The 15,989-nt window shown below is 42.9% G+C and overlaps 1 protein-coding gene across 1 annotated transcript in view; it reads left to right on the top strand.

The window, feature by feature from the left end:
* myo1d (myosin 1D) overlaps window positions 1–15,989 on the top strand; it is a 125,967-nt gene that overhangs the window by 35,159 nt on the left and 74,819 nt on the right. The window contains 8 exon segments of the mRNA XM_024007380.2: window positions 4,267–4,432; window positions 4,541–4,594; window positions 5,163–5,258; window positions 5,927–6,043; window positions 7,451–7,654; window positions 8,021–8,166; window positions 8,418–8,532; window positions 8,714–8,884. Of these exon segments, the coding sequence (XP_023863148.1) occupies window positions 4,267–4,432; window positions 4,541–4,594; window positions 5,163–5,258; window positions 5,927–6,043; window positions 7,451–7,654; window positions 8,021–8,166; window positions 8,418–8,532; window positions 8,714–8,884 (1,069 nt within the window).

Here is a 15,989-nt window from a genome sequence, read left to right as displayed (position 1 = left end):
GTCTTTCGTTGCCAGAGACGCGACCCAGTCACTAAGTATTTTTGTTCTATATCTATGGATGCGACCCATTCGTTCATTCTAAATGTTCCATTGCCATACTGGCTGGCGTTCTTATCCCTTGCTTGCTAGCTGGCCAACTACGGCTAACTTAGTCAGGTCAAACAGTGCAGCCAGAATAACAGCAAATTAGCTACATTTGCGTTTGTTTAASCTGTTTTCTAGTGACATTTATTTGGATACATCCATAACAATWAGCTAATGATGCATGATTTCGCCTGGCATAGYAAATGTGCTCTCTCGTTAGGACACTGTTGTTCAGAGGAGCTAGCCAACAACACAGCTAACACAATKACTTKYAACTGAAGCTGGAAAGACWGCAAACTAGCTGCATTTCGTTTASTTTTACCTGTTTTCTGTTGACATTTATTTGTATATATCCTRAAAYATTATGCCAGCTGATTCTTGATTTRGACTGGCTGAGAAAAGCTCCCTGCCTGTCTGTCTCATCCCGACTCCCGACACATTCYTTACTATGGGACAGCTGGAGATCGAATTTCAATATGGAAACAATGCTGCAAATGTCGGAGAGACAGTCGGCAAGGTTTGTGTAAATCTCKGCTGCTAGTCTAAAAGAAATGGGAGATAATGTCTAGATGCTTTTATAATGGATAMCAAGTTTATAAATTGCCTGGCTGGGCTGATGAGACAGTGGATTGCGCAGGAAGATSGAACAGAGTAAATAGGCATTTCAACCTCATAGCTTTTAGCTGGTGGTAACTTGTGGAGTAGACACGGGCTGGAATGCGGATTTAACCAATCAGCATCCAGGATTAGACCCACCCATTGTATAAATCCTTATAGGCCTTATCTTCCAAAGTACACATGCTGTATTATATATCCTATCAGCAGTGGTGTAGTGCTATTAATGACATCATTATTTCCTCAAAGTTTGTACCGACAGATGTAGCGTATCAAATYTCATTGTAGAACAGGCCTATGCATAAAATACATCCTCCAATACATCCTCCAATTTGKGGTGGCAGGTAGCCTAGTGGTTAGAGCATTGGTTGCTAGAAAGGTTGCTAGATCAAATCCCCAAATCTGTCGTTCTGCCCCTGAACAAGGCAGTTAACCCACTGAACAGTGGCRGTCATTGTAAAATAAGAATTTGTTCTTAACTGACTTGCCTAGTTAAATAAAGGTTACATTTAAAATAAAYTAAATCYCAATGTCTGCCTATGCCCACACATATTGTCTCAAGGAAATGCAACATTAGTAATACCTCATTTCAAAATATGCCATCATCACTGTCAATCYTGAATGATAATTCTTAACGTTTTTTTCCGGTGAAACATCCAAAACTGCATCTGCATGCCAATAATTTGATTGATCTTAATCKGTTTCATGGGAATATGCATTTAGAGGACTGTTTCTTGAGCTAATTAGACCAGATGGTGTCAACAAACTATTAGCCTTTTCTTGCATTTTGTTTCAATAAAAGCATATCGCGCTTTGTTGAGATTTGGCGCYTGATCATTTTTTGGGGACTCGTCAGCCTCAGCTAACCATCCTAAAATCTCATCAGAAATGAGGTGTTTTTGGTGTAACATTATAGGCCTACTATTCTATGCTATTATATTCAGTTCTGTCATGTAAATTTCAAATGAATCATTATGTGATCTTGCGAGACATTGATTTAGCTTTAATCTAACTTTACTAAACGAGCACCATTGTGAGAAGTGATAATCTTCTATTTGTAATAGTAATACTAGGCTAAAGTGATGAGAAGGACTATTAGCCGTAGGCAACATATCTTGATGAGTGTTACTTTAAGCGATTGGAGTGCCCTTCGTGGTGATGAAAGGACAGCGCCAGGATCGCACAATGATAAACAAGTTGAACCAACTTAGCCATTCGGTCAGTTCAGGAACAAACAGCATTAATTTGCAGTATAGCCTAATAGGCCTACGACTACGTGGTATAGCTATTTGTAGGCTATAGCCTGATGTAAATAAAAAAATACATTTAGCTTAATATCATTGCACTGTTTGCGAGGAGATTTTTGTAGCCTACACTACACTGTATCATAAATCAACTTTGATTTGATTAGCTTGAACACATGGTTACAATATRTTTTGTTTTTGTTTTTTATATATTTTTTTCTAAATGTAATCTTTTATTTAACTAGGCGAGTCAGTTAAGAACAAATTCTTATTTACAATGACGGCCTACCCTAATATACCCTATTACAGAATAAAAGAAAACAGAGGTGAACTATCAATTCATGTAATTTATTTGCATAGATTAAACATGCTATCAAATCAATTGACCAAGTAGTGAACATAAATCATTACTACGTAGAATTGCAGGAAATTCATTTTAAAAACAGCTATAAAATCAATATTTTAGTGTGGTTTATTAACTCATCTCAAACTATAACCTAAATGCGCCTCCCGAGTGGCGCAGCGGTCTGAGGCGTCACTACAGATCCTGGTTCGATCCTGGGCTGTGTCGTGACTGGGAGACCCATGAGGCGGCGCACAATTGGCCCAGCAATGTCCGGGTTAAGGGAGGGTTTGGCCAGCCGGGATGTCATTGTCCCATCGCTCTCTAGCGACTCCTTGTGGTGGCCAGGCATATGCACGCTGACTTCGGTCGCCAGCTGTACAGTGTTTCCTCCGACACATTGGTGCGGCTGGCTTCCGGGTTGAAGCGAGCAGTGTGTCAAGAAACAGTGAGGCTTGGCAGGGGACGCATGGCTCTCGACCTTCGCCTCTCCCGAGTCCGTACAMGAGTTGCAGTGATGGGACAAGACTGTAACTACCAATTGGATATCATGATATTTTTAAGAAAAGTATAATATCTGAAAAMGTAGCTAGACTCTTACCCGTATACATGGATGAACGCTTCACGGCAYCMTGTTTTTTCAGTTTAGTTTGTAGCTAGCTACAGCTGGTTTGACCCGTTGTTAAAAACTATAACCTAAATGCATTATTASGAAGCCTACAGTTCTTCATCGTCCTCGACAACACCAGAGAAGACAGGGAGGAAACCACCATTTACTTCTAGGCTGCTATACATATTGATTTGGTTTGTCATTCTATCGTTTTTCATGGAATTTCAGTGGTAATTAAATACATTTTATTTTAAATATATCTGAATGAATTGTACAGAATTTGTTTTACCAACTCCGTGTATTCTCAAATTTAAAAAAAGTGAGGGAGCATCACTCCGCGCTCCAGCAGCARTACACCCCTGCCTATCAGGTCATTACTAGTTATTACCCCTGTTATCATTTCTACATTGGCCCAAAGATCAAAGCTCAGCTGTATAAATGCTTTATAACCCTCCTTATGACACACACATGATTGACACACACCACTTGTAATAYAATCCCAGAAATAGGGTTGTTTATGGCCTTTTAGTGCTGAATATATTGCCCTTGACCCACTACATCTTCCCTGTAGCCATTTTAAAGMAGTAAAACTGTCGTTTTGTGTTATTTTAAGTCACATTTATAAGCCCACAACTCTCCCAGTTCTGTCCTGCCTGTAAGGAAATGCTACAGGCTGTATGGAGCTCCGACTAATGGGATAGCCAGAGCGGGTGGTYTATGTGACCTGCGGTGCTCGTGTTTGTATGGGCCATGGGAGGAGGCGTGCACCKCAGCACAGAGTATGTTGTGAGGAGCCTGTGGTCTGACCCAGCACTTCACAGCATAAATACACAGCATAAATAACCAGGGCCAACGCAGTCTGTGTGCTAAGTAGAGTTGTCATATACTGCACCTGAACATGTTGATATAAGACACTCCAACCATCTATAACCATGTCCTAACACAGATGGGCCCCATAAGGAACCGACAACTGTAGGATCTGACTGAGTAATGACTGTTCTACCTAATCGGTGTAAAATGGAGAACTTACAGGGATAGTGTAAGATTCTGGCCAGCGTACCTGTAGACTTCCAGTCGTTGTGCTAACGCATGTTAGCAATGGCTCGCGAAACTACCTTKAATTTCCTTCATACTGCACYCGGAGAAATGGTATCCACGAGTTCATCTGACTCGGAGTAAGTAGAACAATGCCAGAATCTCGTACTATCCCTTTAAATCTTAACTCGAGTGTATCTACCTCACACCACTATATTCAGCCACTTCGTCCGCCACAGGCCACCTTATTGTTTGTCTCCGTGGGTTAGTATCGGTTGATAGGAGCCCGGCGAGCCGTTAGTATCACTGAGAACATGTGTCGCCTCTCTSTCCAGGGTGAAAAACATGCTGCTGAAATCCAACTGCGTCCTAGAGGCCTTCGGCAACGCCAAGACCAACCGCAACGACAACTCCAGCCGCTTCGGCAAGTACATGGACATCAACTTCGACTTCAAGGGAGATCCCATCGGGGGCCACATCAACAACTACCTGCTGGAGAAGGTAGGGGCGCTTGAAAATACATGTTTTATTCCCGATGAGATCATCTGTATAGATAAAGATAAATTATATTTCTCTCTGAATCAACTAAACTAAATCTTTCTCTTACAGTCCAGAGTCATCTTCCAGCAGGAGGGGGAGAGAAGCTTCCACTCATTCTACCAGGTGCGTGTGAGCGTTTKCGTGTGTGTTACACGCCAGACTGATGCCACCGTAAGCTGGTATACAGACCAGATAGGCCGTGGGTCTGTGACTGTGTTAATCATAAAGGCATGGTGATGTCATAGCTGTTACAGCCCGTGCTGTCAGTGGAAAATATACATCCATCTTCTCACCTCATTATCTCCACTAATAAACCTCCATCTTTCTCACTCCATAAACTCCCGATTCTCAAGGGACTTCACCCTCCATTGGTCCGGTCTCGTTATCTAGATTATTATTTTCCTTTGCTCCATTTTACTGTGGAGTTACAGCAACATCCAAATTAAATAGGGGGCGGCAGGTAGCTTAGCTGTTAAAAGCATTGAGCCGGTAACCAAAAGGCCGCTGGTTCGAATCCCTGAGCCGACTAGGTGAAAAATCTGTCTGTGCCCTTGAGCAAGGCAATTAACCCTAATTACTCCTGTAAGTCGCTAAATGTAAATGGTTTAGACTGTAAATACTGAACAGTCATTGGCATGTGTCACTACTGACTCGGTCTCTATCTCTCTCATTCTCTCTCCGTTCTCTTCAGATGGTTAAAGGAGGTCCTGAGTCTCTCTTGCGGTCCCTRCACGTCTCGAAGGACCCCACAGCCTTCAACTACATCAAAGTGGGAGGCCACATCAAGGTACTGTAGGTCACTACAGAACTATATCTAGTTTGAACCCTAATTTTGTATAAATGGTCACAAAAACAAGTTCTAGACAGAGATTGTCACTATCATGCTGTGTTTATTTGGTCACTGTTTATTTTCCCAGGAATAAAGATACACAAGCCCAGCTATTAAAACATTGTTTAAATAAAGCAGGCATGTCCGTTCTGCTGTCTCTGCACTTGAAGCTAAACGAGCAGGAAGAAAACAATATTTTATAGCAACAAACAACGTGACGTCATGGAACAGAACAGAGCTAGGGCCCAAACTGCTGAAGTGGTTTGTACATGGTCCCATTTTTATAGGAATAGTCCCCGACTGACGCTCAGTGTTCTGTCTTGAAGACATTTGTGGTCATCTAGTGATTCCTACTGTATGACTTTGGCTGRTGGGAGGGGAAACATGTTAGGAATGAACTCGTCCTTGCCAAAGTGAGGAAGTGGTGTAGTTGGCCAGTGTTACAGACTGATCAAAAGTAGATGCCAAGTAAATATCTTGACTAAATTCACGACACTAGCTGGAAGTTTTCCTTCAAAACGGACAAAATGTGATTTGTGTGAAATGAGGGGACAAATACTTTCCAATTGTTGGTAGTTTGATTGTTCTACTCCTCCATCTCCCTCCTTTCTCTTTCCCTGTCACAGTCGTCCATTGACGATGGTGGTGATTTCAAAGCAGTAGCAGACGCCATGAAGGTGATCGGCTTCACAGCAGATGAGCTCCAGACGGTTTACAAGGTCCTGGCCACTATCCTGCACCTGGTAATACCCCATACTYACTCCTAACCCTATTGGCCTGCCAGCAGGGTTAGCATAGGTTCAAATGAAACAGGGTTAAATGTGCGGTCACTAGTGAAAATCTACACACCCCTTGTACAGTCTTCACATTTTGCTGCTTTAAAATGTCATCTAAAAAGGGACTACATTAGATTGTTTTCCTATCGATATATACAACCTACTGCACATTCTACAAATATATTACACATTTCGAAGAAATACAAGATGAGGATGTATTGCTTGCGTATGTCTCCACAAACAAGAGTTACTACCTGGTGGAAGCAGGTAATACATTACACATTACAGCTGTGAATCATTTTGAATAAGATTCTACCAACCTTGCACAACATGCTGTATATCCATTGTTTTTGTCAAAAATGCTCAAGCTCAGAACATTTGGTTGGGAATCATTGATGGACAGCAGTATTCAAAKCTCGTCTCAGATTTATTAAAGCAGATTTAAGTCAGGAAAGAGACCATTCCGACTGGACTATTTGCAAAAAGGRTGTTAAATAATACTGCAAGACAACTCCGCAACTACACAATTTTTGGCCTAAATTAAAAACTACAGATTTCGGTAAAATKCAATACAATACAACACAACGCGGAAGTGAAACCCTCTGTATTGTGGTGGCAGCATCATGTTATGGGTATGCTTGTCATCGGCAGGGACTGGGGAGTTTGTTAAAGGAAAACCTAACCTTGGGATGTAGTTTATTTTGCAATTACACACATTTTTATCTAAAGACACACCAGAATGCCTTTCCAAGAGGTGTTAAGTGTTCCTGTGTGGTCTAGTCTCAGTCCTGACCTAAATTTGCTTGAAAATCAGGTGCGAGGTTTGAATATTGCTGATTCCCAACCAAATTTAATGAGCATTACTGAGAAATTTGAAGAAAAACATATGTTGCCCWAAGAGTTGAGCAAAGTTGGTAGAATATTATTTGAAAATCATTCACAGCTGTAGTGGCTGTCGAAGGAGCGTCCACCAAGTGTTTTTTATGTATTCATTTGGAAAATGTTCTAAATGTCTTTCACTTTGTGAATGTCGAGTAGGTTGTGTAGATCTGTAGGAAAATAAATGAATGTTATCCTTTTTCYATGTATTTTTAAGGCAGCAAAATGTGACGACTGTGTWAAGGGTGTGTAGACTTTCMCCAGGCACTGTATACTCAGCAATATGTCATCATCATTTACTGTGGGGTGACTTCTTGTTGTGTAATCAGTCTCCCTTTAAAATGGAACAGGTTTGAATGAAACAGCATTGAATGGAAACAGTCCAGCCCTTTGTTTGTGCTATTCTCCTCCCCTTTTCTCCAATGCTATTACTCCACATAGTCCCTTTAGTTTACAGTTTGCTTCCTGTATTTACTTCCATGTGACCTCTCCCAGGGCAACCTGACCTTTGGTGTGGACGGTGACACAACACTGATTGAGAACTCCAAGGTGGTGGCGGTGATCGGGGACCTGCTGGCCACTAAGGAGGAGAATGTTGAGAAGGCCCTGCTCTACCGTACTGTGGCCACCGGCCGTGACGTCATTGACAAGCAGCACACGGCCCAGGAGGCCAGCTACGGCCGGGACGCCTTGGCTAAGGTAGCTAATGCTAGTACACTATATTAACCGATGCAGACTGGACCAACTGTCAACATGCTGACCCTTAGCTAAGGTAGCTATCTAGCACGCTACACTACATTAGCCGCTTCGTTAACAGCAGCTATTGCCAACTCTCAACGATAATGCCAACTCACAAAAAGGGTTTGTGAAATGGGCCCAATGTTGATTTAGACGTGGTAGGGCTACCCATTTTTTTAAGTAACCAGTGTAGCATCTTATGAATGCTTCTGCGTAAAAGAGGAACCAGTGTAGGTAGGCTGACTATGGATGCATTTCACTCTGCTTTCTGTCAATTGATTTTGGTCTACTGTTGTCTGCCTTGGTATTGGGGCTTGTGACCAACAGGCTATGTACGAAAGAATGTTCTGTTGGATCGTGGGAAGGATCAATGATGTCATCGAAGTAAAAAACTATGACGCCAAAGTCCACGGGAAGAACACGGTCATCGGCGTGCTGGACATCTATGGCTTTGAGATCTTTCAGAACAACAGGTTAGGAGCCGTGTCTGCTAGAAATACGTCAACATAGAATGTACTTCAGCATAGAACGTCTACTTGAGTTGGTCTCTTTTCTTATACATCAATATGAAATGTACTGGCTTTTTACACATTTAGTGTCAATCTCTCTGTCATGACACTTAGTTGATTTGTATTAACACAGCATAAAACATGTATGGTCTAGTTCAATTCAAACCAGGGTCACAGTCATTCACTCACCCTCTCCTTGTCTTTCTGTRTGTCAGCTTTGAGCAGTTCTGTATTAACTACTGTAATGAGAAGCTGCAGCAGCTCTTCATTCAGCTGGTGCTGAGGCAGGAACAGGAAGAGTACCAGCGCGAGGGAATCCCCTGGAAACATGTAAGGCCGCATCTTGGTTCCACACCACTCATGTCTTGTATCACCCACGGCAGCATTGTCACTTTGCCTCAAGTCATTCTCCTTCCATTGAATATGACTACTAGGAGCGTCTTCCTCCCTGTASTGGTTTTAGTTGTAATGATATACTGATCCCCTGTTTTCTCTCTCTACCTGGGCGTAGATTGACTTCTTCAACAACCAGATCATTGTGGACCTGGTGGAGCTGCAACACAAGGGCATCTTCTCTGTGCTGGACGAGGCCTGTATGAACGTGGGCAAAGTCACCGACAAGGTCTTCCTACAGGGACTCAACAGCAAGCTGGGCAATCACGCCCACTACACCAGCCGCAAGGTACGTTGGAAACAATAGGAATTCTTTGGCAATTCATTAATTACATTTTTATTAATTTCCAGTATTGACTGAATTGAAAGTGGAATTCACCCCAACAATGTGGACACATGGATATGATCACACTAGGCTTGATGCACCAATGGGTTTCTTCTGTCCACATGGCGTAGTGGTAACTTTAGGACAACATTAGCGATTACAAAACATTTGTGATTTTAAAGGCTTGCTCTCTGCAATTATAAAGCAATGCTAAAGTAATGCAACAACCAAGCCCAGTGATAAAAAAAAAAAAAAAATGATTTATATATTTTTATATATATAAAAAAAATGGCACCTTTATTTAACCAGGTAGGCCAGTTGAGAACAAGTTCTCATTTACAACTGCGACCTGGCCAAGATAAAGCAAAGCAGTYCGACAAAAACAACAACATCGAGTTACACACATGGGATAAACAAACTTACAGTCAATAACACAATAGAAGAATCTATATACAGTGTGTGCAAATGTAGTAAGATTAGGGTGGTAAGGAAATAAATAGGCCATAGTGGTGAAATAATTACAATTTAGCATTAACACTGGAGTGATAGATGTGCAGATGATGATGTGCAAGTAGAGATACAGGGGTGCAAAAATAAACAACAATATGGATGAGGTAGTTGGGTAGGCTATTTACAGATGGGCTGTGTACAGGTGCAGTGATCGGTAAGCAGCTCTGACAGCTGATGCTTAAAGTTAATGAGGGAGATATAAGTCTCCAGCTTCAGTGATTTTTTTTTTTTGCAATTCGTTCCAGTTCCAGCAGCAGAGAACTGGAACGAAAGGCAGCCAAAGGAGGAGTTGGCTTTGGGGATGACCAGTGAAATATACCTGCTGGCGTGCGTGCTACGGGTGGGTGTTGCTATGGTGACCAGTGAGCTGAGATAAGGTGGGGCTTTACCTAGCAAAGACTTGTAGATGACCTGGAGCCAGTGGGTTTGGCGACAAATATGAAGCGAGGGCCAGCCAACGAGAGCATATACTACCCAGTGGTGGGTAGTATATGGGGCTTTGGTGACAACTGTTGGCACTGTGATAGACTACATCCAATTTGCTGAGGAGAGTGTTGGAGGCTATTTGTAAATGACATCGCCGAATGTCAAGGATCGGTAGGATGGTCAGTTTTACGAGGGTATGTTTAGCAGCATGAGTGAAGGAGGCTTTGTTGCTAAATAGGAAGCCGATTCTAGATTTAATTTTGGATTGGAGATGCTTAATGTGAATCTGGAAGGAGAGTTTACAGTCTAACCAGAGACCTAGGTATTTGTAGTTGTCCACATAAGTCAGAACCGTCCAGAGTAGTGATGCTAGGCGAGCGGGTGTGGGCAGCGATCGGTTGAAGAGCATGCATTTAGTTTRACTAGRATTTAAGAMWAGTTGGAGGCCACGGAAGGAGTGTTGTATGGCATTGAAGCTCGTCTGGAGGTTTGTTAACACAGTGTCTAAAGAAGGGTCAGATGTATACAGAATGGTGTCGTCGGCGTAGAGGTAAATCGGAGAATCACCCGCAGCAAGAGCGACATCATTGATATATACAGAGAAAAGAGTCGGCCTGAGAATTGAACCCTGTGGCACCCCATAGAGACTGCCAGAGGTCCGGACAACAGGCCCTCCGATTTGACACACTGAACTCTATCAGAGAAGTAGTTGGTGAACCAGGCGAGGCAGTCATTTGAGAAGCCAAGGCTATTGAGTCTGCCGATAAGAATGCAGTGATTGACAGAGTTGAAAGCCTTGGCCAGGTCGTTGAATACGGCTGCACAGTACTGTCTTTTATCGATAGCGGTTATGATATTGTTTAGGACCTTGAGCGTGGCTGAGGTGCACCCATGGCCAGCTCGGAAACCAGATTGCATAGCGGAGAAGGTACGGTGGGATTCGAAATGGTCGGTYARCTGTTTGTTAACTTGGCTTTRGAAGACTTTAGAAAGGCAGGGCAGGATAGATATAGGTCTGTCACAGTTTGGGTCTAGAATGTCTCCCCCTTTGAAGAGGYGGATGAKMGCGGCAGCTTTCCAATCTTTAGGGATCTCAGGCGATACAAAAAGAAGTTGAACAGGCTAGGTAGYTTCKTTGATAATATGTGTGAGATTGAGGGCATCTYGCTTAGATTGWAGGACGGCTGGGGTGTTAAGCATGTCCCAGTTTAGGTCACCTAACTGTACGAACTCTGAAGATAAATGGGGGCAATCAATTAACATATGGTGTCCAGGGCACAGCTGGGGGCTGAGGGGGGTCTATAACAAGCGGCAACAGTGAGAGACTTATTTCTGGAAAGGTGGATTTTTAAAAGTAGAAGCTCGAACTGTTTGGGCACAGACCTGGATAGCATGACAGAACTCTGCAGGCTATCTCTGCAGTAGATTYCYTCTCCGCCCCCTTTGGCAGTTCTATCTTGARGGAAAATGTTGTAGTTGGGYATGGACATTTCTGCATTTTWWGTGGTCTTCCTAAGCCAGGATTCAGACACGGCTAGGACATCAGGGTTGGCGGAGTGTGCTAAAGCAGTGAATAAAACAAACTTAGGGAGGAGGCTTCTGATGTTAACATGCATGAAACCAAGGCTATTACGGTTACAGAAGTCAACAAATTAGAGCTTCTGGGGAATAGGTGTGGTACTGGGGGCTACAGCTTCTGGGGTCAACCTCTACATCACCAGAGGAACAGAGGAGGAGTAGTATTTTAAAACATAAGACGAGACCTATACAGTATAATTTGGTACGTTTCAATTATCAGCTCCATCAAATCCTGTTTAAAGTCTAATTGGCATTAAAGTCATTGTACACCACCAGACTAAGATAAACTAATTGACCTGCACATCTGTTCCCCAGTGGCTCAGAAGGCTGCTTTTTACAGGGTAGTATTTCACTCAGTGGACCACAAGAGGGAGACAAGCGTCAGCACAGCACTCGTTTCTCTATCTGACTCAACACTCTGCCCCCAGTGATGTCACTGGCAGCCAATGGGAGTCAATGGAGTTGGTGTCTTGCTGCGCTGGCATGGGTGTTGGAGGGAGGGAGGGAGGGAGGGAGGGAGGGGAGGAGGGAGGGGAGGGAGGGAGGGAGGGGAGGGAGGGAGGGAGGAGGGAGGAGAGGGAGGGAGGGAGGGAGGGAGGAGAGAATGGAAAAGACAGAATCATACAAGAGGAACAGATGGAGAGGAGGGGAGGCACAAGGTGAAGATAGAGGACCTATCACTAACAACCAGGTTGTTTTACCCTCAACTTCCTAGACTGTGTTATGTGTCATCACCTTAGCTGTTTCTCTATGGGAGGGTTCCCCAATTGGCAGCCAGTTGATTTTATTTGCCCCACAAAGTTTTCTTGTTTGACATAAAAGACTMTAAATACACCAGCAAATCAGCTGMAAATCTGTTCCAAAGTATTCTCACGCATAATAGAGATACATACACTCAACAGKCAGTTTATTAGGTACACCCACCCTGTTCATGAAGATTGATTGCTCCTTCAGACAGTGAATCACGTGGCTGTGGCTTGCTATATAAAGCAGACAGACAGGCATCGAGGCATTCAGTTACTGTTCGATTGAACATTAGAACGGGCAAAACAAGTGACTTAAGCGACTTTGAGCGTGGTATGATCGTCAATCCAAAGCGCACCGGATCCAGTATCTCAGAAATGGCTGCCCTCCTGGGCTTTTCYTGCATCACAGTGTCTAGGCTAGGGTTTACAGAGAATGGTGCGACAAACAAAAAAACATCCAGCCGGCGGCAGTCCTGTGGGTGAAAKCAGCTCATTGATGAAAGAGGTCGAAGTAGAATGYCAAGAATCGTGCAAGCTAACAGGCGGGCCACAAAAAGACAAATAATTACGCAGAACGGCATCTCGGAACGCACAACTCYTRGATCCTTGTAACGGATGGGCTATTGCAGTAGAARGACCACACCGGGTTCCACTCCTAAATTTRTATCAGCGTGTTAAATGTGCAACCAGAGCGGGGAAAAACTCCAGACCACCTTTACTCCACACACAGAGACACATACAAAGCTACAAACCTGACTCGGTTACACCAGCTCTATCAGGAGGAATGGGACAAAATTCCCCCAATTTATTGTGGGAAGCTTGTGGAAGGCTACCCGAAACGTTTGACCCAAGTTAAACAATTTAAAGACAATGCTAKCAAATACTAATTGAATGTATGTAAACTTCTGACCCACTGAGAATGTGATAAAAGAAATAAAAGCTMAAATAATTCTCTACTATTATTCAGACATTTCACATTCTTAAAATAAAGTGGTGATCCTAACTGACCTAAGACAGGGAATTTMTACTAGCATTAAATGTCAGGAATTGTGAAAAACTGAGTTTAAATGTATTTGGCTAAGGTGTATGTAAACTTCCGACTTCAACTGTAGATATTACCTCAATTACTTTGACTAACCGGTGCCCCCGCACATTGACTCTGTACCGGTACTCCCTGTATATAGTCTCGCTATTGTTATTTTACTGCTGCTCTTTAATTACTTATTTCTTATTCTTATTCATATTTTTTAATCTGCATTGTTGGTTAGGGGCTTATAAGTAAGCATTTCACTGTTAGGTCTGCACCTGTTGTATTCGGCGCATGTGACAAATAACATTTTGTTTTATTTGGTGTGTGCTAGTGTACACTGTCCCCATAGACTCCAGTGGAGAAGATTTGGTATTTTATTAGGATCCCCATTAGCTGTTGCAAAAGCAGCAGCTACTCTTCCTGGGTTCCACACAAAACAGGAAACATGACATAATACAGAACATCAATAGACAAGAACAGCTCAAGGACAGAACTACATACATGAAACAATTTTTAAAAAAGCAGAGAATGAGTGAATGGGAGACAAAGGTAGTTAAGAATGTTACATGATTGTGTGCGTGTGGATGTCTTTTTCCGTAGAGTAGTTATGCTATCAGCCACGATCTGGGTAGACATAGTAAAAATGCTTGACTCTCATTGTTATCAGGAGGGGGGYAAAAACTCTAAGGCTACTTTTAAAAGTGGTATTTATTGCAAAAGCATACGTGAAAATGCTCTAAGGCTCATCCCTGGTGCATTGGAGMGATACATTTTTAGTTTCACGCTTCACGTCCCATACTCTACAAGCAGCTCTGCTCGAAAACTTTAGACATGTTCACGGCTGCCAGGTTCAGTGGGCACAGACTCTGTAGACTTGAAAGACCTCGGGCAGTTTTTTAACATTACAGTTTTTGTTGTAGATCTTCTCAAGTGAGTGTGAGAATTGTGATGTGTGACAGAGGGAGTGGGGGGATGTGTGACAGAGGGAGTGGGGGGGTGTGTGACAGAGGGTGGGGGGGGTGTGTGACAAGAGGTGTGGGGGGATGTGTGACAGATGGGTGTGGGGGGATGTGTACAGAGGGAGTGGGGGGGATGTGTGACAGAGGGAGTGGGGGGAATGGTTGACAGAGGAGTGGGGGGATGTGTGAAGAGGGAGTGGGGGGATGTGTGACAGAGGGAGTGGGGGGATGTGTGACAGAGGATGGGGGATGTGTGACAGAGGGAGTGGGGGGATGTGTGACAGGGTAGGGGGATGTGTGAAGGCAGTGGGGGATGTGTGACAGCCAGCTGGGGATGTGTGAAGCCAGTGTGGGATGTGTATAAAGATGAGGGAGACAGAGAGCTTGTCAGAGATGGAGGAGAGAGAGGGGGGTGAGAAAGGCTATTGAGTGAGGGAGTGGGGATGTGAGAGGGTGGGTGTAAGAAAGAGGGAGAAGAGCGAGAGAAGCAGTGCTATAATAGTGGATAGACTGTTATAAGATCTGCACTGTCTGTCAGACAATGTTGTCACCAATTTCTTTATGAAGAAAGACTAGAGCTGCTAGCCCAAAAGCTCTCTCTGTTTCTCCTGGCTGACTGTCAGTAAACACTTGACATGTTACACCCTTGGCCAAAGACCTCAACTCCAGATCAGAGAGAAGTGGAAACGAAGAAGCGTCTGATCAGTGGCGGAGTCTTCAGGAGCATTTTGGCTTTTAAAGCTCTTCCAGACCTTAGAGACTTGTTATGTTGTCTAATGAAAATATCCCTTCTTTAAATATCCCTGTTTATTGGTTTTCAGTCTTGTCAGGGCTGTTTATTGTATGCAATCAAAGGGGTGATTGGAGCTGGTTGTTAACTTCTCTGGATATGTGGCACAGGTAGCATCAACTTGGCCAAAAGCCAGAAAAAGCTCAAATTCAAGATATATAGCTATAGAAAATCATCTTCTGAAATCACATGAAAGACACCATAATTAAAGCTACACATTTTGTGATCCAGCCCATGTCTGATTTCAAAAAGGATTTACGGCGAAAGCTACACCAAAACGATTATGTTTAGCTTGTACATAGCCACAGAAAAACACAGCATTTCTCAGCAAAGATAGTAGTCACAAAAGCAGAAATAGAGATAAAATGAATCACTAACCTTTTTGATGATTTCATCAGATGACAACCCATAGAAATATGTTACACAATACATTTATGTTTTGTTCGATAATGGTATTTTATGATCAAAATCTCGGTTTACATTGGCGCCAGTTTCAGAAATGCCTCCAAAAAATATCCGGAGAAATTGAGAGGAGCACGTCAAATAACAGAAATACTCATCATAAACCTTTATGAAAGATACATGTTTTACATAGAATTAAAGATACACTTGTTCTTAATGCACCGCTGTGTCAGATTTCAAAAAACTTTACGGAAAAAGCACACCGTGCAATAATCTGAAACGGCGCTCAGATATACAAACATTTCTCCGCCATGTTGAGTCAACAGAAAACGAAATTACATCATAAATATTCCCTTACCTTTGATGCTTCATCAGAATGCACTCCCAGGAATGCCTCGTTCCACAATAATTGTTTGTTTTGTTCGATAAGTCCATTGACTTATGTCTAAGTAGCTACTTTTGCTAGCATGTTTAGTGCACATGTCCGAACGCTGCGCGCGAGATGCAGGGAACTGAGAAAACTTCGAAAATTACTAAGTAGAGAATATCAATCTCAGGATGTGTTAATCTGATATCCAATAACGTCCAACCGGAGAATTCTTTGTGTCCTAGAAGTTATGGAAGCAAG

This window comes from Salvelinus sp. IW2-2015, linkage group LG18 (assembly GCF_002910315.2).
Source record: "Salvelinus sp. IW2-2015 linkage group LG18, ASM291031v2, whole genome shotgun sequence".
NCBI lineage: Eukaryota > Metazoa > Chordata > Actinopteri > Salmoniformes > Salmonidae > Salvelinus > Salvelinus sp. IW2-2015.
This window is presented reverse-complemented; position numbering and strand designations above follow the sequence as displayed.